The 21,934-nt window shown below is 40.8% G+C and overlaps 3 protein-coding genes across 7 annotated transcripts; 1 reads left to right on the forward strand and 2 right to left on the reverse strand.

The window, feature by feature from the left end:
• Nucleotides 1–206: 206 nt before the first annotated feature.
• On the reverse strand, nucleotides 207–5,562 carry LOC147207332 (retinaldehyde-binding protein 1-like). 5 transcript variants are annotated; one of them, XM_086106520.1, is made up of 10 exons: nucleotides 5,473–5,501; nucleotides 5,277–5,315; nucleotides 5,063–5,140; nucleotides 4,831–4,923; nucleotides 3,812–3,940; nucleotides 3,536–3,740; nucleotides 1,362–1,540; nucleotides 1,012–1,170; nucleotides 828–938; nucleotides 207–752 (listed from the first exon to the last, which is right to left on the reverse strand). In XM_086106520.1, exons 4-10 carry the CDS (start codon nucleotides 4,888–4,890, stop codon nucleotides 606–608), a joined length of 990 nt encoding a protein of 329 aa, XP_085962646.1. In that variant the 5' UTR covers nucleotides 4,891–4,923; nucleotides 5,063–5,140; nucleotides 5,277–5,315; nucleotides 5,473–5,501; the 3' UTR covers nucleotides 207–605. The 5 variants fall into 5 exon arrangements, with proteins under 5 accessions (XP_085962646.1, XP_085962644.1, XP_085962645.1 ...); XM_086106518.1 differs by having other exon boundaries at nucleotides 4,831–5,140; nucleotides 5,473–5,513; XM_086106519.1 differs by having other exon boundaries at nucleotides 4,831–5,137; nucleotides 5,473–5,503.
• Nucleotides 5,563–7,255: 1,693 nt separating this feature from the next.
• Nucleotides 7,256–15,178, reverse strand: slc39a1 (solute carrier family 39 member 1). The gene is made up of 4 exons (XM_086107679.1): nucleotides 14,745–15,178; nucleotides 13,788–13,918; nucleotides 12,880–13,194; nucleotides 7,256–9,206 (listed from the first exon to the last, which is right to left on the reverse strand). The coding sequence occupies exons 1-4, from the start codon at nucleotides 14,857–14,859 to the stop codon at nucleotides 8,853–8,855; spliced, it is 915 nt and encodes a 304-aa protein (XP_085963805.1). The 5' UTR covers nucleotides 14,860–15,178; the 3' UTR covers nucleotides 7,256–8,852.
• A 541-nt stretch (nucleotides 15,179–15,719) lies between these two features.
• On the forward strand, nucleotides 15,720–18,925 carry tmem208 (transmembrane protein 208). The gene is made up of 6 exons (XM_086107933.1): nucleotides 15,720–15,912; nucleotides 17,517–17,612; nucleotides 17,776–17,835; nucleotides 17,921–18,057; nucleotides 18,222–18,306; nucleotides 18,444–18,925. The coding sequence occupies exons 1-6, from the start codon at nucleotides 15,907–15,909 to the stop codon at nucleotides 18,579–18,581; spliced, it is 522 nt and encodes a 173-aa protein (XP_085964059.1). The 5' UTR covers nucleotides 15,720–15,906; the 3' UTR covers nucleotides 18,582–18,925.
• Nucleotides 18,926–21,934: the final 3,009 nt, after the last annotated feature.

Here is a 21,934-nt window from a genome sequence, read left to right on the forward strand (position 1 = left end):
AAACCTTCAGAAACTGCAAGACTGTCATGATTCTGACATCAACAATGTGTTTGCAATTTCCTGTCACATTATATTACAACCAGAAAACTTTTTTTTAATGAATATACTTATAAATCCACTGCAAATGACAAAAGACATTTGTAGTGCTCCGGGCAATGAATTGTTGCTACAGTATTAAATTATCTGAAGAGTAACAAAGTCACGGGGACAGAATATATCGTTTAATACCACACAGGTTTACTTGTAACCACTTTATAACCCTTCTCATGTACTCTTAGGGTTTCCTGCATTAGAACCACTTCATTTTCTCTTAGCATTCATCTGGCGAGTTGTAGGCACATATTCTTCAAGTTGGAAAGGCAAACAGCTAACTCAACTCCTCTGTTTGAACAGTAAAAAGAAACATCAGCTGCACATCCCAAACAACTCTTTCTGCAATATCTAAACATCAATATCAATTATCACAGTAAACCACCTTCTGCTAACTCTAAATACTTTTCTGTTCAGCGCTGCCTTACGGATTAAAAAAAAGAAAAGATATTTGTGCTATAGCTTCAAATCAGAGTGCCTATTTGATCATCATCTGCGATGAAGGCCGTCCTGGTTCAGAGAGCCGTGTCCTCTGAGCCGAAAAGCCTGTTGGCGATAGCCTGGCAGTCTGCCACACAAGCTTTCCCATCAAAATCTACAGGAAGAATGTCGGCATCAAATTCTTTCAAGTAGTTGTCCAGCTCGTCCCCGTGAACAAAAACCTGAGGTGAAAGGTATTCATCAGACGAGAAGCCATGTGCAAAAGAAGTGCGTGAGCCCCGCCCCTCTGTCCATACCCTCTCCAGCAACTTGCTCTTCATGAAAGGCTTGACCACATTGTACGTAGTGGTGAAGTACCATGGCTGGTGGGTTACGTGGACCGCCTTGAAACGGGCGGGGAACGAATCCTGCATGGCGAACAAAACCGCAGTCGAAAACTGCTCACTGTTGAGTTGATCGATGGCCTATTTCTCGACTGACCTGCAGCATGTCCACCATCTTCTTGAGCTCAGCCGGCTTAATCCCGGAGGCGTGCTGCATGGTAAAGCCCTTGAAATTCTCAATCAGGACGAAGCCATTGATCTGGGTCTCTTCATTCTCAAGCAACTTCTCCAGGATCACACAGTACGCTCTTAGAATCTGACACACACACGCACACACGCACACACATACACAGTGGAGCGGTGGCATTAACGAGACCACTACCAGACAAACACTTAATGCCGGTCAGTAACGTGTAGATGGATTTAGTATTTCTAAATGATATTTCAAGCCTATCAACATTTTTTTGTTGTTGATTGTTTTTCTTTTTTTTCTTTTTTTTTTGCAACCTCATCAAAGGTGATCTCGTCCAGGTCCCAGTTCTCAATGTTGAAGAGCAGCACGACACGGCCGTATTTGTCCCTGCTGGGCAGAACCACGGGGTAGCCCGACTCAATGGTGCTGCGGACCATCTCGGGCGTCAGGTTCTCAAACAACTCAGGGTACTCCTTCCTGAAGCGCACGTAACCTACAAACAGCCACGACAATGCAAGATATTCATGGCGGGTCTATGCGTGTATGAGGAGATGCATCACACACAATGACACTACTGTTTCATCATAGCATGTGCACTGTTGCCCTTTTCATACCCCAAAGACCCCAATTAAGGCGCGCGCATGAGTGTGCATGTGTTTGTTTTTCACTCACAACTCGCCGTTAACCCCTCAGAGAAAGTTCACATTTGCACACCAGCTTTCCCTCATTAAACATGTTAGCGAAATGGAACTTTTGTCTACTTTTATCTTTATGTGGCTTTATGCGCGCCTTGGGTTCTTATCATGCTCAAAAGGGGAAATTCTTGGGGTTTGGAAAACAATGCTTTCACTAAACTTAAACGAGCTTTTGTTTTGAAGAAAAGTCAAGTCAGTTGTTCCTTCCTTGTATATAAAAGCAATTCTCACTCAACATACTCATATGGAGCAGGCCTCAAATAAGGTTATAAAGTTAATTCAAACTAATGAAAGAACTACAACTGAGATTGAAAAAACATTTTTGTGAACAAAATAAAATAAGCTTTTAAAAGTTAGTAACTGTCATTGACAATTATACCGTTGCAGTTTTTTTTTTCCAACACTCGGCCGATGTTACTCCACTTTAAATTTCAAACTTGGAAACTACTTTACGGCTGCACACCCACCAGTAGATGGCGTTGATGACTTATTGTAGATATGACAGCAGCACAGTTTGTGAGTTCACTCGGAGTCCAATGAGTGTTTTGTGCAACCTAACTTTTTCGACTGCTGATTGCGAAAGGCAGATTAAAACCTTTTTATTTCGCAATGAATAAAAAGAGTCTATTTTTTCATTTGGCAGTTTGGTGTTTGGGAGTGGATGAAAAACACCAACTCACTGAAACGTTATAAAACTAACTTAAAACTATGATTAGAGCGAAAATATCCTTTATTTTATCAATTAATTTCATACATGAGATTTTGGGGTTTGTTTTAAATGCATTTATATTTCGGTACTACTATACGGCCATACAGAAGAAGGAAGCTCAACAGTCGTTTGCGAATCGTAAATACTTTACTTTATTTCCCAAGAGTGGCCTTTTTTATCGTCTTGCACTCCACACATACTCCCTGTTGTGAAAGCACTATAAAAATAAAGAATAGTTGAGTTTAGTTGTGATATTTTTTTAAATGAACAAATTAAGCTAATACTAAAACAAATATAAACCAAACTAATATAACAACCTGACAAACCTGCTCTGAAACCTAATTTAAACTAATTGAATATAAAGGGCAAACGTCAAATTGAAATCAAAACTAACTACCGGTATAATGCAAAATCCTAATCTAGAACCGCGTTTCTCATGTGGGAAGAAATCAACTGAACCCCACATGATCAAGCACGAGTAAACAAGAGGAGAGGCTTGAGATTTTTTTTTTTCTGCTGTCCACTCCAGGCTCTATCCCGCGTGAATAGAACGAGGTTACTGAATTAACAATAGTAATGCTTGGGCAAATAACGGTGATTGCGTTTTTACTAATACTAGATAGACTCTTACTGCTATGTCGTAGCCCAGACATACAAAGAACACAGTGATCTCATTCACATTCGGGGTTCACCGTTAACAAATTCACCAATTTCTTGCGTTTGGACTTCCACGTGTATCCATTCTATAGCTCACATCAACCAGTCAATCAATCAACAGCCTCAAACTGAGCAGCAGTACAACCAGTGTAACTCATGGCGCTCTGCTGTGCAGTTCCCACCGGTACACGGTGAGTTCCCAAGTAAAATATACTTGCTGTCCCAGTTGGAGACAAAGGAGGTCTTTGTCAGGGCCTCATCAGAGCCTCCAATTAACAACCACATGGCTCCCTTTCTCTGTGATGGACAGTATTCATGCTAAAGCGGAGCACAAAAGAGGCCTCCCTCGCAATTACTGAAGCTATCAGTAAATATCAACGGAATGTGAACAAATGCTAAAATCAACGATAAGGCGAAAGATGGTTACCCTTCATGAGTTCATGCGTCCTAACAACATCAAACTTGCGGGCTCGCAGGAAGCGCAGGAGCAGAGTGTCGGGCTTGTCCCCGAAACGTTCCAGCACCAGTTTGGCCAAGTCATCTCCCTCGGCCGCCCTCTCCTTCATCATGACCCGCAGATCCTTGAGGGAAAACATCCGCCTCTCCTCAGTCTCGTTCAGCTCATCTTTAGCCTGAAAAGTGGTCGTATCGTATTTAGAGTTGCGCAGTCGACGTCAGCCTGCCCCGTGCAAAGCCGTCATACCTTTTGTGCGGTGTGGCCTGGCATTTTGTGACATGGCCCAAACACGGGCCCATGATCCTTCACTGTCAGATGCTCCAGCTTGGATCTCATGGCCTGCTCGTCCTCTGACACCACACGGAAAGATCCAGTCTGCGTAACAGACCGAACAGCGATGTTGATGAATAATAGCTTCTTATACTTCATGAGACTCAAATTTACTTTGACTTGAAAAAGTCTTGCCAGTTTACATTTGAAAATCTGCAATTTAAGAATAATGTGATGCTAGTTTTGCTTTGGAAAGAAAAGTTAGATTTTCTTTTTTAATCCATGAAGTAGTCATCTTTATATTTTACAATTATTATATATACAATACAATACTTTTTTCAGGTTCAAACGCTTTAAAAAAACTAAAATACTGATGTATTTTTCTTACAAACAACTGACTTTTTTTTTTTTTTTTTTTAGAAATACTGTATAGAACGTTCAAGCCTATCAACGTCATGGAGAAAATTTGGCAAGATGTACAGCGATGAGGCACGGAGACTGTTGACATTCGACGACAGCCCCTTAACCAATCAGGATGCAGAACACAATGCACTGTAAAAAACAAACAAACCAAAAAAACTGCATGAAAAAAAAATCTGTGAAAGAGCGAATCCGTGAAAGATGAATAGTGTTATTGTGAGGGATTACTCTATATATAAATTGGGAGAGAGAAAGATTAACCAAGTCATAACTCGACTAAATTTTCTTGCAATTTAGTCAAAACTCGACATGACTTGCTTGATTTTTGCCACACTCGCTTCGGACTTGCTTGAAACCTGAAGGTCAAGACTTGACACATACTTGTGAATTGCACAGTCAAGTCAGAAATACAATCATATGTTCTCTTACCACTGGTCTTAACATGGCATTCTGATTATTAATATTGCGTTTGTGGAATATGAGTCAAGCTGAAAAATCCACCCATTTTTAGCCATGTCCACTGAAAATGACATCACAGTTGCTTGGGGCTGAGGGAACAAACAATCACGGCTCACCTGTTTTCTGGGTTTGATGTGATTGCTTGTTAGCCGAGGCCTCAGTGACTGTGATGTCATTTTCAGTTGACACCAAATAGCAGTATAAGGGCCCCTGAGATGAATGAAAACGGGGATTTGTATTGCTTCATTCATATTCCACAAATACAATATTCGTCATCAGAATGCTATGTTTAGACTATTAGCAGTGTATACAACATATTATTGTGTAGAAAAAGGTTGACTTGACTTTCCCCTTGAAGTGTCAGGCATGCTTGTGAGCTGGCGGGCACCCCAAGCGACGCACACCACCGAATGACTCGTTAAGCTGCTTCACATGATTACAGAAAAAAGACCTGTAAAGCCACGTCTTAAAAAAAAAAGTGCTCACGGGTCCATCCCAGAGCAAGCATCTACTGACACAATAACAGAAAGTTAAACATCTCACAGTAATTCATTTCACTTACAGCGGCCATGTTTGCTTGCAGTATCTCACGACAGCGTCACTGTGGAGAAAGATGACAGGCGTTTTAGCTACCTTCTGTTGAAGTTTCACATACTGATGAAGAAATCATTCTATCTGGAAATATTATTGATGATTTATTTCTTCATCTCGGAGGAGCGTACTAAGATCTAGTAGCTAGCGAGAAATGTCCATCTTACCTTTAGCAGGTGGAGAACGATGAGTATTGGGGACTGTGGAGGAGGAAGAGAAGACCACGGGAGGAAAGGGGGCTAGAAGGGGAGGATGCATCACTCACTTGGCACAAACCAACTGGCTCATTTGCATAATGCAAATTGAAGGTGGAGCTTAGGGTGGCAAGGGTCACTCAATGGGAGAGACAAAAAAAAGAACATATACAGTACCAGCCACATTTTTTGAGAAGGACTGGTTTAAGCTGCCTAGTACATTTCCATAAGTAGCAATGAAAACTTGACAACAAATTAAATAAAATTCGACTCATATCAATGAATCATATCAATCACAACAATGGCTGTAAGTACGAGTGGAATATTTTCGTTTTTGTATTTGTTAGATAAGTTGCTTGTGTACGGCTACCAAAAGCCTCTAATTCACTTTTTCAAAAGAATTCTCCAGAAAATGGATGGATTGACTTTAGCGAAGAGTAAATTGAGTTTGAATAGGCTTTCTGAAAAAGTATTTGGGTTTCATACAGCTTTCCTGTGTTATATTTGAGTTTCTCCTTCGAAGTGAACTATTGAAATGAATGAACTTTTAAGCGATATGAAAATGTATTACGCCACCTCCACAGCATATACTCTACAATCACTCACATTTACACTTTTCATTTACACTTCATCTGACATGAGGTTGAACAACATTGTGGAACAGCACATGAAATGTGAAGTTTGATCTCCTAGTTGTATAATTGTGGAAGTGTCATACGAGAGAACTGACCACACTCGACTTTATATTGCACCTTCCGCATTCCTTTGGAGGCGACCACTTGTTTTGTTTTGTTTTGTTTTTCCCATCACATATGAGTCATGACCGACCAACTGTGGCTATTTTAGTATTTAATAATTGATCACAACAATTAATTTCAAAACAAAGAGCACTCAGAGTATAAAACAAAGGTCGGTGTGTGTGAGTGCTCGTTATAAGCTTTGGTTTTGTCTTGTCTATCTTTCAGCAGAAAATATTCTGATTTAATTACAAACGGAAAATGATACATCAGTCCACTAATTTTATACACTTGAAAGCTTTCTGACATGCTGAGATGTGAGAGAGCAGAAGAGTTCGCCATCTCGCACCCCGATCTTGATGCTTCACTGGCTCCTTCACACACACTGAGGGGCCTCTGTGCTGACCGACTTACTGTACTTTGTGCTATTGTTCTTCAACAGAACCTCTCATTAGCAGGCCCTCGTGAATCAGACCCCCCACCCCCACAAAGGAAAAACGAGTTAATAATGCCTTCGGACCATCAGGCAAGAGCGTTGATGTTATGACACTTTGTAAGGCGTTAAGAGTCTTCATGATGAATATACAACGAATCAAGTTGACGAGCTTGAATATCAAATAAAATATCTTTGTAGTGTATTCCAAAGTATGTGAAATGATTTGAAAATCATTGTTTTCTGTTTTAATTTACATTTCATACAGCATCCGAACTTCATTGGAATTGGGGGGGTTCGTAGAATGTTGTGTCATATGTGATTCTGAATGGCCCACTATTTGGACACAGGACATATTCATGTGTGACTGAATGCTTCAAAATAAGGTAGTATGAACTTATCGTACTGATAATAATACTTTTTACATGGAAGTCAGCATTAAAAAAACGTTTAATAATTGACCATATTTTCATAATGGTATTTTATAAACGTTGCCAACAAAACAACACTAATTATACTTTCAGGCACTTGCACTGTAATGCATACACACCTCCACAAGATGGCGGTACATTGATTTTATTAACGATAAACGTTTTTTAATGCACTATTAAATTACAGTAACCAACATTTGCTTCTGATCAGATACCAACTTATTTCAGAGTGAATACAGAATGACTAAGATTTATGTAAATATTTATCTATGTAATATGACTTCATAATAAATTCACCCTCCACAATTTGAGGTACAAGTGAAAAAAAATGCAGCTACTACGAACATCCTTTCAACAATAGTGTATGACACGATAATATTTCATTGCAGCACGATGCGTTTTTTGTACAGTATTCCACAATCTTAGAAAGGAACAGTTCTTGGTCACATGAGTCTCGGAGTGAAGGAACAAAGAGCACTATAGATGGACCACTATAGTTCCTCAATTGCAAAATGGGTTGTCACTTACATTGCGCACATCGGGTACTCGAAACACTTTACACTGTTACCACATTCACCTACTGATTGATGATGCAGCATCGGGAGCAACTGGGGGTCAGGACAGTATCTTGCTTAAGGACACTTGGACATGGTCGCAATTGCCGCGGATTGAGCAACCAACCTCTGGGTTGAGAAATGACCACTCGACCGCTGAGCCATGCCGCCCCGAAGGCAAATGAACTAAACAAAGAATGCGCTTTGCTTGAATGCAAACTGGGACATTCCCCATCTCAACAGCTAAACAATCATTAAACTTTGTTGATACTATATTTTATTTCATCATACAAATCAATTTGTTCTACATCACCATAAAAAATGTCATTATACTGCATGCTCTCAATTCTCATATAATGCAAAAATCAGATGGTGATATTAAATGACAGTTCTATCGATTTGCAAATATAACGATCGGGTTCCAATTAGTTTAGTACACTAGTCTTTCTCGTATAGTAACTGAAGCTTTATGGGTGGTGGGCGTAGTGGGGAAAAAATCCCATGTTTTCTCTTGTTTGCATTCTCTTTTTTAGGTCACAATATTTGAGGCATCAGGAAGCGCGCCTACATGCATGCAAGCTCACATAACATATCTCACCATAAATCATATGAGCAATAAAATATTACTGAGTCCACAAATAGGCTAAAGGAAGTGTAATAACATAATAACAGTACAAATCAAAGGTCAGGAGGTCAGTGATAGACTACTTGAAGCAAAGACAAAAGATAAAATAACTTCTTGGTAAATTAAGTACGTACACAAACGTGGAGGCACTTGTCGGGAAACACACATCTTATTTGAATCAAATGAAGCAAATGTAGTTGCGAATTATGTGGCATGGTTGGATAAAATACACAAAGTAAACATCTCCAGTGGTTTCTTCAGTCAGGTTCAAAGTGTTTGCCGGTGAAAAAGGCCCTGTTCACATAAAACTCTGAAATGAAATAACTTACATTTAGATATCATTCATGAAACATCTTAAAAAGTATACCAAAAGGTCTAAAAACATCAAGCATTGTTAATGTGTTCCCTCAAAAATGCACCTGCGGTGGATGATGAAAAGCCAAGGACCTGCAATGTAAACACAGTCATAAACGTGGAGAAAAATGCCCTCTGCACACTTGGAACAGAAGAGGAATCCAAAAACAAAGCCAAAATCTTGACGAGCACCCTGGCCGACTTCAACATCTCGTGCCCTCAGCCCAAAAAGGTGAGTGAGGCCATGACGGCAAAGCCCAGCAGGAGGAAGAGCACCTTGAGCAGCTGCTTCCCGGGGGAGTTGAGCTCATGCGGGAGGATCTCGAGGAAGGTGATGTAGATGAAGGTCCCCGCCGCCAGGCCCTCCAGGAAAGATTGGATGAGCGCTCCGGCTGGCAGCTGGGCCTCAATCACGCTGATGCCGATGGCGATGCCCAAAGGCGACATGATGGCGAACACTCCGATGTAAGCGGCCACCCACGCGGGACGAACGGCGCTCTGGACCAGCTTCACTGACAGGCTGAACACAATGATGCTCTTGTGGACCAGTATGGCAATGCAGATTTCCAACACCTGGGCGGTGAAACATTTGGTTTTCATTCATTTCAACATACATTTAATCTTTAAGAAAGGACATTATGGCTAAGCGAGATGGAAAAAAAATAAGCCTAAATCGTCTAAGGTTGTGATAAACAGCGGTGAAGTTGCTGATGCGGTGGTTGTGTTTGGCGACGTGTCCAAGTGCCACATAAATACGGTGTTGTGTGTATAGTTCTGTCTCCATGTGTACAAATGATCGTCTTTAAGGGTGCTTGGGATGGGCGAGTACCGACACTGGGTATGGGTATCGGACCAATATCGGCTTTATTTCAAAGTATCGAGGGATTGCTAAGACTGCCGGTACCGGTCACTGATACCTCAGGTGTGCTTTTGTGGACGTTCTGCTATCAAGGATGTACAGTCAAACCTCAGTTTTCGAACGTCTCTGTTCTCGACCAAATTGGTTTTCGACCAAAAATGTCGAGTTTTTTATGCCTCGGATGACGACCGAAAATCGGTTCTCGACTAAACTGAGCACACTTGATTGCGCCACTTGACTCCTCTCGCCTTCCTTACACGAGGAAGTACGCTTCCTCATGTAGCGTTCCATTGTGAGCAGACGTGTTCAATAAAGTTTTTTTTTTTTTTTTAAAGAGCGTGGTTTCGGTTTTCGAACAGCCTTCTGGAACGGATTATGGTCGAAAACCGAGGTATGACTGTATATGGCATGACAGACTGACAGAACTTTTTCCTGTCAATTGCATCCTTGTCCACCCTCTCATACCACCATTAAGATAAAATTTCTACATGTATGTTGATCAAGTTTATATTCATGCTTAAAGGACATTATTACTATGTTGCTACACAATTTTTTTTTGCCAACTCAATACAGTATAGGTGGCATGGTGACATTCTCCATTACAGTATTTCATGCATTTACAGTACTTACACATTTAACTGCTTTAATTGACTGAGAAAATAGAATGTTGTCATTGTTCAGTGAATTAATAAGCCCTATTTTCCCTGTTGAATGCAGTCCAGGTAATATAGCACCTTTACCTACTCGTGCGTATTATACAGAGTGCTCAACTCACCTGATGCCTGCTTTTTTTGTACTTATATTTTGTAATATGAAAGATTTTTTTTCCTCTGGATTGTTTTATTTTACCTTTAATCCATGTAGTATTTTTCTTGTTTTGTAAAGGTAAAAAAAAAAATCTTTATTAATACCAGCTGATATGAAACATTATTCAGTCGTATCATCTAGCTCTATTTTGCAACTTGATAGCGTCATGCTTCACAATTTATCGTTGTCCCTCGATTATTTTGCACTTCAATTTATTTTGGACAAACACTGACTGGCAGAGAGTTGTTTTGGAGGGTGGGGGGGAGGGGATTGCACTTTTGTTTGTTTCTTAAAAATGAACCCTGAACTTTAAAAGTTTTTTGTGTCTATTTTGGGCTTGAATTAACTCTTGCAGAATGACCGTTTCTCCATTTTGTCAGAAATAAACAAACGGTCTTTCTTTAAAATGACCTGTTATTGGTTGAAATTGAATTTTATCAAAAGAACTAGTAGTATTGGTTACTTGGTATCAGTGATTACCCAAGAATTAAGTACTCACACTGGTATTGGTCTGAAAAAAAAAAAGTGGTATCAAACATCGTATACTGTACTATACAATGGGTGCCCATCGCTCATTTGCATGAGACATGGCTTCTCACTCAAAGTCTGCTGACATCAGCAAGGCAACAAAGTGTGCTCAAAGTCTTGATCCTTGGGCAGGTCAGAGACACGTTATTATGACAACCTGAAACTGTTATAAATTGTGAAGAACATACAAAAGCGATCTCTTGTAAACATCTATTTTTGCTTATGAGCCTCCATTGCCAACAATGAAGCTTGGAGGTGAAAAACCCTCAAGCTACACCAAAGAATGTTGAGGCTGCATTGATGGGGGCCCCTTGACCACATGACGACATTTAAGTCTTATGACCGGAACATTCCTTGCTTGTCAAAGCATCCGACCAGAAGCTTGAACTTCTGTCTTTAATGTATAAGGGTTGTTCTCAGACAGTATGGTCTAGGAGTGTCACATGAGAGCCAAAAAAATGAACTTCTTCAAAACCAGGTCCAAATGATACATGCTTTAAATCAAACCTTCTTGCAGTGGAGGTTGAAGAAATTACGATCGTTCACCCAGCCCTTTGCAAGACATTGTTGAATGTCATGGTAATGCACTCCATTGTTTCATACTGGAGGGCTTAGTACCTGAACACCTAGCACTTAGCACTCAAGTAAAAACAAAAAAATATATTTTTACACTTGAACACTTTCACTAGCCTGATACAAAGATACTCTGTTTAAAAAGTGGCACAAATTACCAACGATGTTGAAAATTACTTCTGAAAGGTGAACAATGGCTGTGATGTTACACGTGGTTTCCTTACAGCACAGGGGTCAAACTCCAGGTCCGGGGGCCAGATCTGGCCCGCCACATCATTTTATGAGGCCCGTGAAAGCAGCTCAAACATGTCAACTTCCATGATCCCTTCTAAAATGTCTACCAACATTTTAAATTTTCATATATAATAAATAAGAGATATATTCTAAGCATTTTCTTGTCACCAAACCTCTCATGATAGTAATTTAAACAATAGTTGAATCAACAGTTATTCTTGACTTCTTTATACGGTTTCAGTCATAATGGTCCTCCCAGTGAAACGGTAACTCAAATGTGGCCCGCGCCATAAATGAGTTTGACATCCCTGCATTACAGGATCACGTGGACACCACAACTGTTCGCTTCATAAAATACAAAATGCCTGCAGCTGAACTGTGCACCTTTCAAATCCTGCCATCTCAGGTGCAAGAATGCACTGCAGAAATAGTGCAGGCAACTATAGTGTGAAAGAAATTTAGCGATCCATTTTATTGTTTGCATGCCTCGAATAAAATTTGACACCATGCTTGGCACGCAGCTTAAATGGTTGTCGTAGAACACACAAAGAGAATTTTTATTTTTTTAACGTTAACATTGTATTTTACAGTAAATGGATTAAACTTCCGGTTCAACTTACTAAAGTCATTCCAAAGGAATTATACAGTACATTACAGTGTAAATCATCAGCGGTACCTTGTGGAGACAGAAGTTAACACGCGTACGGTCATTTTTTTCTGCCAACGTATTGTCACATTATGAACAGCGTGGGGACTCGACGGTATTGTGTCGTATTGACATTCTGCCAGTTTATTAGGAACAACTGATTTTGAAACTGATGCAGTTTAAGGTTATACGGGGCTCATGGGTGTGTTGGTGCATCACGAATAGGAAGTGGCCGCAGCGGCTATTTTTCACCACTCAAAGTACATTCACATACAAATTCCAACACAAATCTCCATAAGGTTGTTTATGTTATCCCTGCTGAATGTTTGCAATATTGTAAGCAGAGAATTCTGCAAATGAATTGTAAATGAGGGGAAAAAATATTGCCTCTCGAAGTGGGTCAGTGTTTGAACATTCTGCTGGACTACCGGTACCTTTTTTAGAATCACCCTTATGTACTCACTGGCCCCAATTTATGATAGCCAAGAGCTGTATCCAAAGTGTAACCAAACAGAATCTGGGTAAACGCTGCTCAATATTCAGTATTATCTATAAAATGGAAATAAGCCAGTGTACGATAGGCATTCCTCTTTTCTTACCTTCGAGTCAGTGTCCTGCAGGCCGATAGCCAGCCCCTCGAAAACCGAGTGGAGCGACAACGAGAGGAATAGCATAAATGAGCGAAAAGGCGAGTGGGCCTGAAAGTCGACATGGACATGGTGGCCGCTGCTCTCCAGATCTGGAGTCACGGTGGAGTCGTGGCCGTGGCCGTGGCCGTTCCTGTTGTCCTGTATAAGTGGGGCCCTCTCATCCGCAGTCCCACCATTCTCCCGACAGTTCAGAACGACCCTCTCCAATATAAGGACCATGAAGAAGCCGGCAGCCATGATGAACTCAGGAAGGGGAAAGTTGATCTGTGTGACAAAAACAATGAGATTAATCACTTAATCAAAATGAATCATTGGTATATCATAAAGTTTTGTTGAAATGTACCCAACCCTTTCTATTACATTCACACCTATGGAGAATTATGTATTATATTAAGTATTATAAATGAATATGGCAACTTCATTGTTTTTCCAAGTATAATTAACACCTTTAAAACGCAATTCACCACTTGCTGTGGACTGAAAATGACATCACAAGTACTCAGGGCTCTGGCAGCGACCTATCACCGCTCAGCTTGTGAACGTCACATAAGCTGTGATTGGTTGTTACCTGAGCCTTGAGCACATTTTTCGTTGACAGCAAGTGACAAGATGCGTTAAGGTGTTAATTTCCCATGAAAAATAATCAAGTTATCAAATGTATTAGAGACAAAATATTCATTTTATACTGCTGAAAATGGTGAAATCAGTAAAGCATCTCTTTCAGGAATTATTGGACTAATTTAAAATCTTCAATGAACATGAAGTAGATCATTTTGCAATGAGAATCATGTCATGCACAACTTAAGCGATCACAATAGTGCAAGGTAGGGAGGAGTCCCCGTGCCAGGTGGGTTAACCTCAATCATGTTGGACTCCAGGACGGCATTGATGTCCACCAAGTAATCTGGGATGATATCCAGCAAACATGCTGCCAGGAAGACTCCACCGGCAAAGCAGCTTATTAAACTCAAAACTGTGCGATGAGTCTCTGAAAATGCAAGGATTTGTTTTTTTAATCTTTTTTTTTTATTACACAAGATCACACATTTAAATAGATCCCACAAGCTTTTTTTTAGGGTGATTTAATGACAAATTAGACCAACAACCTGTACTGCACTGTTGAGAATATAGGACTATAAATGAGATAAGAAAACCTGTATTTGTTTCACAATGGAGAAATTCCCAAATTGTTTCCTCACCACATTAACTGATGGTAAATATGTGCTTTTTCAGAATAGCAAAAGGTCCGAGGAGCTGACTCTAGAATAGATAACTTTACAGAAAGTTCCTAATGCTGTGGGAGAAGTAATGATTGACTTCCACACGAGACTAAATCTAGATCCACTTTCCGACAAGTTCACTATGGTAACTACCTTGGGTTGCACTACACGTGTGAACATTTAGTATCCCTTTGGGCTAGACCAGAGCATAAGCAGCAGTGTATTGAGTTTGTATTCGCATAAAACCCCATTGTATTAAATTCAATCTCTTAATAAAAAGACTCGGTGACTAAATGTTACAGTCCCTGACATGAATCAACGTAGGCGTAGTCTCATCAAAATAAATACCAGCACGTTTGTCCTGTTCATCGTTGATCAAATCACTGATGACAAAAATCTAACGGGAGCACGTGACTCTTCACTGAAAAAAATTACATTCAAGCAATCCAGCCTAGTTGATCAGAGTCCACCTTTCAAATATAGTTATATTTATAAACTAAGAGTTTGTTTTCCCGTCATTCGGTCAATGTAATATTCCATTTAAAAGCAACAAAGTAAGCCCCCGCTATTGGTGAAATCAATAACTGCACTTACCTGTCCCGTTTGTGTCTCTGAACCATGTGACTCGAGCGGGGATGAAACCGAAAAAAAGAGTTAGTAGCAGCAAACCAAATAGAGCGCCGACTTTCACTTGAAGCAAAAACTCCATAATGTGTCTAAGTGTCAGAAGAAGGGTCGCTGCCAACCCGACTTAGTGTTTAGTTAGTTGTCAACCGACATTAGGATTGTTTGACAAAACAAACACATATGGGCTGTGGAAAACCCTCCTACGGTGGCCGACAAAGGTCAATGTATGAATGGACAGCTGACAGCAAAAGTCTCTCAGACAAGGATGCATTCTATAGATGCCGCTTTAAGCCTATGGATCTCCTGCTACGACACGTCAACACTGCGCCATTTTGGATGTGGTCTATCTACCCGTACGTGGTTGGAGGCCATGTCACATGACGTGGAAACGCAAAAATTGTGTTTCTATTACACCTTTGCGATATACTTAACTACACGTCTCAAAATCGTCTATTTTCACGATTATCTGTGATATTTGACAGGTTTTTCGAAATGTGTATGTTCCCATTACCAATTTGCTTTTGCACAATTTGTATCCCGCCGTTTAGCCACACTTAATTGAATTTCTTCAACTTAACGTTCAGAGTATTGGGAAGAAAGCACATCCCATCAACACCGCCTCGTGCCTTTGAGATAATTTATTTCAATTAAACAGTCGGATTCCCTTGGTCCGCACCAGCTCCAAGTCAGCTGCCATGGCACCAGCCGAGACTGCTGGAGTACTTGTCACATGGTGTAGAAACGCGAAAATGTGTTCCCATTACACTTTTGCGATTATATTTATATATCCACACGCCTCAAGATCTGTCTCATGATACTTGAAATCAAAATTAAAGTTTGCCTTCGATATCTGTTGGCACAACTATACAATAGAATAATTATATAATGGCCACCAGAGGGCACACTACCATCAAATTTCAGATTTCATAGCCCGCTATGACGTTTATTTCACGCGCCGGAAATGCTGATCTCAGACGTGTTTAACGCTGATGTGTTACAGGAATTAACACTGAGCGATTTTGTCTTCAAGTTTTCAATGCGGCTACATAAACGTAGCAAAGGTGGGTTCGAGGACAGCGTGTTGTAAAGGACACAGTGGAAACGACCACAAGTATATCCCTGAGAGCTAATGGCGGTGAGGTTTCACACGCATGCACTTTTTTATTCTTTTCTTTGGCGTTCACTGACTCGACTGTCCGACTATAGCGTTAGCGGTGCGCATTTGGGGCATGAAGTAAAATATCACACTTACTTTGGCATATAGTCCATGAATGATATTCCCTATTGTAATTAACATACATCATAAGTGGCAAGGTGAGCTGTATTAAATCGGTGACTAGACGACGCCACCTGGTGACTTACACTCTTTAAGACTTTGAAATATCCAATCACATCAGTTACATAAGGGAAAAATCGAAATAACCTCCACAGCCAGAACGTGATTTTAAAGAAAGTATCAAACTTTATGAAGAGGCATTTAAAAAACAGGGGCAGACTAAATAAAGGGATGTGGAGTCGTATGGGACATGCCAAAGAAAGGGGGAAACGGGACACGGTATGGGGTTACCACAACAGCGGAAATAAAGATGGGGAGCATCCAAAACTACACAGCACCCGTGACACGCTAACCAAAAAGTGAAGAAAGACCACGACCAGGGAACCGCTGCCGAACAGGGGCCCTCCGCACCTGTCAATCAAAAATAAACGCATGCTTAAAACATGCAATTATGGCGGCCCCATACCACTATAAACAAAATGCAACATTGCCCCCCCCAATCAGAAGAACCTGAAACTCAGCAATGTCACACTAAGATAAGACAATTTATAAACAAACAAATAACAAAACAAAAGACATTTATTTTACAGAAAAGAACACAAGAGAAAGAATTATCAAATCAAATTAATCACAGTCTGCAATATTACTAAAAACCATCTGGCACAGTACAGTCAGAATGCCTCGGTTGCAATTGTGGGGAAATGCTGCGGGAGCAGTTTCAGCCATCACCTTCCACCCAGAGAGCGTCGGGATTAAAACCAGTGGAAGGAGAGAGCCCAGTACTTAAAACCGGGGAAAAGGGGCCGTTTAAGGACCGTGTCTTGTATCCATGAGCCAAGACAACAACAGCAGCAGCAGTAAGGCTGCAAACAGGTGCATGTGTCCTGGAAAGCTCTGCCCAGACTCCACTCGTGATGGTGCAGGAAGTGCACCACGCTCACGAGGAACATCCGAAGTAGCCCAGCCCCCTGTCACACCACGCTGCCTTGTGGCGAAACCCAACGCCACTCTGCACTGAACAAGCACACACTGCATGCCAACACACACGTGTGTGCCGACTCCAAGGAGGAGGAACGGAAAGAGGAAGTTCCAAGCAGGTGTATCTATAGGATAGGCCTACGTCCTGTAATTGATGATCACCATGCCGCACTGCCCAAGCAGGAGGAAGCGCGACTCCATATCCTGCCACAGATAATTCAAACAAATCTACTCATGAAACATTTTACGTTCCAGTATAACTAAACGTGCGATTCCCCACAAAACGAGGATGACGTTATTTGCAAAAACTCTACAGTGACTGCAAAGACCGAAATACATAAAATGGGACACGTAAACATCAGGATAAAACTTAATTCTTCAGGAACCAATGATTCATTTTATAATATAAAATGTTTACATGAAGTTTATTAATGAAACTGGTCTTGCCCCCCCCCCCCCCCGCCCCACCCTCTCCCTACTTGAAGCCCAAAGGCAAAGTTGGTACGAAGGGAAAGAAGCAGATTTTCGAGGAGAACGAGTCAACCCTCAAGTTCTATACAAGAGTCATTCTGGGAGCTAATGTAAGCATGGATCTTGTATTTGTGTGCCATGAAATGGGAACATGTCCATCATAATAAATGTCAGTTGAATGTGTAGTGTAAGATGACGAGCTTTTTCAAGCCGTTTTATTTGTCACTTGTGTAACTCCAATCACTAACTGTAAATAATAATTCTCTTGCACAGGCCATATATGTTGCTGTAAATCTTTTGATCTTCTACAATTCATCTACTTTTTGGACATGGGTAAGTATTGTATTGGAGTGCTGGGCGGATTTCTGGGCAAACTATTCTCTTCAATGAAAGTTTCTATGTTTCCGCCTTCATACAGCTGTTATTAGCATTTGCGCTAGCTGTTTATATTGGGAGTTACCGCTCCATGTCCACGATGGCCAAACCGGTGTTTGCTGAGGACGGAAGTCTCCTTGACGGAGGAATAGACTTAAACATGGAGCAGGGAATGGCCGAGTAGGTGATCACACCATATTCAACTGTCACCTCAATGGATATTTCTTAACTGTACAGGCAATGTTTGATGTAACGTGTGATTCATATTGTTTTAAATTGTCAGTGTGTAGTCTTAAAAAGGGTTTCAGTGGCAATCAAGTCTTTTTTTTTTCTCTCTCTACCAGGCACCTGAAGGATGTCATCCTGCTCACAGTGTTTGTCCAAGTGCTCAGTTGCATCTCTTCGTATTTTTGGTATCTGTGGTTGCTGGTGAGAGTCTCTCTACTTAAAAATTACTTCAGATAAATGTATTTTTTTTTCCCACTCCCATTTTTGCTCTCAACCCATGCACGTTCATCCACATCCTTCTTTTAAAGAGACGTAATGGTGTGCTGTTTGTTTGCCAGGCGCCGGCTCGCGCTGCTCACCTGCTTTGGGTGAACATTCTGGGCCCCTGGTTTTCTGCAGAGAGCCCGTCCGCACCGGAGGAAGTGAACGAGAAGAAGCAGAGAAGACAAGATCGGCGACAGATGAAGAGATTCTAATGCTGCACAACAAACAAAGCAGTATTTTTTTTATACACAGGATCTATTATAATCCTAAATTATTACCGAGAAGAAGTTTTCTTGTGACATTCAATGCAAATCTGGTCTTGTCATCATGTTATTTCCATGTTTGTTTGCTTCCTGCATGCAATCCAGTTGACTTTGTAAATGACACCGGCTTTAACCTCATGTAAAGTTATCTGTGGCCTGTTGGCACCTGTACATTTTTCTGATGTGCTGCACTTCAACATCCTCGCCATACACATGAAACTGAGTTCAGTCATTATGCTGCAGGGATGTTTTTGTCTTGAGTTAATTTCTTTTTAATAAAAAAAAAGGGAATACTCGTGCTGTTGTAATTCAATCCATAGTTTTGGTTTTTTTATCCTGCAAAGGCCAGGTTGGACAGTGGACAGGACGAGTGGGCTTTCTCCTCATCCAGCCATTTTCTAATGAGCCTATCCTCACGAGGGTTGCGGACTTGCTGGAGCCTATCCGATACGTTCTGAGGCAATGGGCAGGGTACACCCGAACTGGTTGCCAACTAATCACAGAGACAACAAAGGTCGAGGAAACCATAGTATAGGCACAGGGAGGCCGAAGCCCGAATCGGACCCTGCACCTCTGCACTGTGAGGCAGACGTACTGACCAATCAGGCGGCACGTTGGCCGCCTGGTTTCCGCTAATATTCCAGAAAACTTCAAGGGGATAGAAGACTAAAAATTGTTCATAGGTCTGAGTTGTTGTCCATGTGTATGTTCTTTGCGGTTTACCTGCCTGGAAGTCCTAACATAGGTGTGGTTTACAAACCCCTTAAATGAGGCTATTTCAAATGTTTCAAGGGTCAGGTGATGAGAAATGTTTGTGTTTAATTAAATGTTATGTTTTCTGTCATTTATTAGTAGACAATGTGAGACCATATTTACAGAGGTGGGCATTCCGTCAGCACTGACTGTCCTACAATCTCAAAATGGTGCTATAGTCTTTACCTCGAATGCGCTTGTTAATAATGTTCTTTTTAATCTCCTGCGACAACTCTCTCCTTTGCTTCCTCTTGTCAATGTTTAGCGTGGTACACACATTGTCACCAAACAACAGTGACTTCTTGTTATCCCTAAAATAGGGCGACTGATTCCAAGTTTGAAGACTGTGATGCTGATTTGAGGACATACCTTGATTGAACATGTCCCTCCGGTCAATTTATTTTCATTTTTTTCTTATCTTTGCCTACGCCTGTTAAACCACAAATGCAAAGCAGTGTATGGTTTTCATCGGTTAATTTTAATTTAGTTTTGGATGTGTTTTTACTTTCGTGAGATTCAATTTCTTTCCATGACCCCTGTTGATTTTTAGTTCAATTAAAAGATGGGTACCATCAATTTTGTCCCTGTGTGTGTGTCTGTGCGTGCGTGTGTGTATTGAGAGAAGACACGTCTGGTCAAACTGTATAGAAATGATGGAAATAGTGAGCTTTTTTTGCCCAATATGTTTTGCTATTTTTCTTGTAGCTGTCAAAATCATGGTATGAGTCATTTTTGCTTCAATTGTATGTGAGGTATATACATTTTAAAATCTATTTTACTGTAGTTGATCTTTTTTTTTCTTTTGACTAATTAAAGACAACACCAGTCAGTCATTTGTTGAATGGCAATAGTTCAGTCTGTTTGAGACCTGCTTTGAACCTAAAAAAGAAAAGGAAAGACAAAGACAGAACCAAAGTGACTCAAGCCACTCACGAGTTGATGTTGAGCAAGGAAATCAAACCACCAACAGCTCAAGATGCGACACTGTCTGTGCACCCATTTGCTTGTCCATGTGTGTGTGTGTTTGGGTATGAGTGATGAGTACATTTCTAAATTGTGAGCCTGTTAAATGTTTCTCAGTGTTCTAAATGTAAACAAAGAGTGTCCATCATTGCACTCTGAATGCAAACAGAGGGAAGAGGCTGGCGAAACTCAGATCTATCCGCACTATAATGACAGATTTCTCTTGGAATTACATATGTAGCCTACTACCTACAGTTACAGTCCTTCCACTTCGGTGGAAAGTTGATCGCTGTAAGAAAATAAAAATACCAACAAAACCAAAACTCAAGTTAATCCAACCCATGCATACAGTCATTCGAATAAGCTAATTTTAGCTACGGCTGTTCTTCTCCAGAAACATTTCCAGGATGACTGATTTTACTTTGTCTGTGTCCTGCCCTGTGGTCCTATACTGTCTCTATTATAGGGTTGTAAACAAAGTTACCAAAATGAGAGCAGCACTGCATTCAGTTGTCAGGGCCAATCCCACATGTGGCCTGTGAGAGGGACCAGGATTCAGTATAATTTAGCGCTGTGGCCACTCACACGCATGTTTCCCAACCCCCCCCCCCATATATATATATATATATATATATATATATATATATAGAGAGAGAGAGAGAGAGAGAGAGAGATAGAGAAAGAGAGAGAGATGTATATATGTATGTGTGCGTGTGTGTGTATAATAGTGAGCCTTTTTTAATATTTCAACCCACAGCCACAGAGCTTGAAAAAATTTGAATTTTCCAAAACCAATGCCTTACTTGAGCCAATATCATAAATTATATTTTCAATAAAACGTACACACAAATTTATGCTCTTTCCCCCACTTTCCATTTCGTACTGTTGGAGTGCAACACTGAGTGAGATGAATCCTGGGATAATTTATAGCATGTGAGAGTCCTTCTTGGCTGTCTACTTGAAGCTGGGGAGAAGAGCAAAGGGAGAGCGTCTCATGAACCACGGATGGCAGTGAAAAAGGGTTTCTACTGACAAGATGAAATAAGGGAGTTGAACATGCATTCCATTTACAAAGCTTGCCTCGGATTCTTCTCAAAAAGGGCCTCAACTGATGTAGTTGATTCAAGATGAACAAAAAACTTACAATAAGCATGCGGCCTCGACAATACGAGGGCTACACTAAATATTCTGCCTTCACAAAGGTAAGACAACTTTGTTTTGAGTGACACGGCCAATTAATCAAATAATGTTTATTATTGCAGTTTGTCTTCAGTGCATAATGCGAAATAAAGCTGGACTTTTACAAGCTGAGCCGTTTGTCTCGTTGAACCTAAAAGAAAGTGACCTTCCCATTTGAGATCGCTTTAGACCTGCGGCACACCAGACATAACAGGAAATTGGGGGCCATTCGGGCATTGGTGGAGCCTTTGACCTTTGAACTACAGCAATCTTTGTCTTTGAAGTCGGCGGAGAGAATCACAAGCAATTACAAGCTGTGCAGAGTGTGTTCCCTTCAACATTTCACCCCGCCCCCCCTATGTAAACAGAATCGGAGCTGAGATTATGTTTGGCAATGTGTGGGTGTT

The sequence above is a fragment of the Hippocampus guttulatus genome, chromosome 3 (assembly GCF_054856545.1).
Source record: "Hippocampus guttulatus isolate MCC_2025c chromosome 3, RoL_Hgut_1.0, whole genome shotgun sequence".
Taxonomy (NCBI): domain Eukaryota; kingdom Metazoa; phylum Chordata; class Actinopteri; order Syngnathiformes; family Syngnathidae; genus Hippocampus; species Hippocampus guttulatus.

What these genes read in the sequence shown, in the direction of transcription:
- LOC147207332 (XM_086106518.1), bottom strand. Translation starts at nt 4,965, where the DNA reads ATGAATGAAGCAATACAAATCCCCGTTTTCATTCATCTCAGGGGCCCT. An exon ending in ACATCAAACCCAGAAAACAG is followed by an intron (nt 3,941 to 4,830) that starts GTGAGCCGTGAT and finishes TCTGTTACGCAG; the next exon opens with ACTGGATCTTTCCGTGTGGT. An exon ending in CAGGCCACACCGCACAAAAG is followed by an intron (nt 3,741 to 3,811) that starts GTATGACGGCTT and finishes ACCACTTTTCAG; the next exon opens with GCTAAAGATGAGCTGAACGA.
- slc39a1 (XM_086107679.1), bottom strand. Translation starts at nt 14,859, where the DNA reads ATGGAGTTTTTGCTTCAAGTGAAAGTCGGCGCTCTATTTGGTTTGCTG. An exon ending in CAGAGACACAAACGGGACAG is followed by an intron (nt 13,919 to 14,744) that starts GTAAGTGCAGTT and finishes TTGCATTTTCAG; the next exon opens with AGACTCATCGCACAGTTTTG. An exon ending in TGGAGTCCAACATGATTGAG is followed by an intron (nt 13,195 to 13,787) that starts GTTAACCCACCT and finishes TTTGTCACACAG; the next exon opens with ATCAACTTTCCCCTTCCTGA.
- tmem208 (XM_086107933.1), top strand. An exon ending in ATGGAGCAGGGAATGGCCGA is followed by an intron (nt 18,058 to 18,221) that starts GTAGGTGATCAC and finishes TCTCTCTACCAG; the next exon opens with GCACCTGAAGGATGTCATCC. An exon ending in TTTGGTATCTGTGGTTGCTG is followed by an intron (nt 18,307 to 18,443) that starts GTGAGAGTCTCT and finishes TTTGTTTGCCAG; the next exon opens with GCGCCGGCTCGCGCTGCTCA.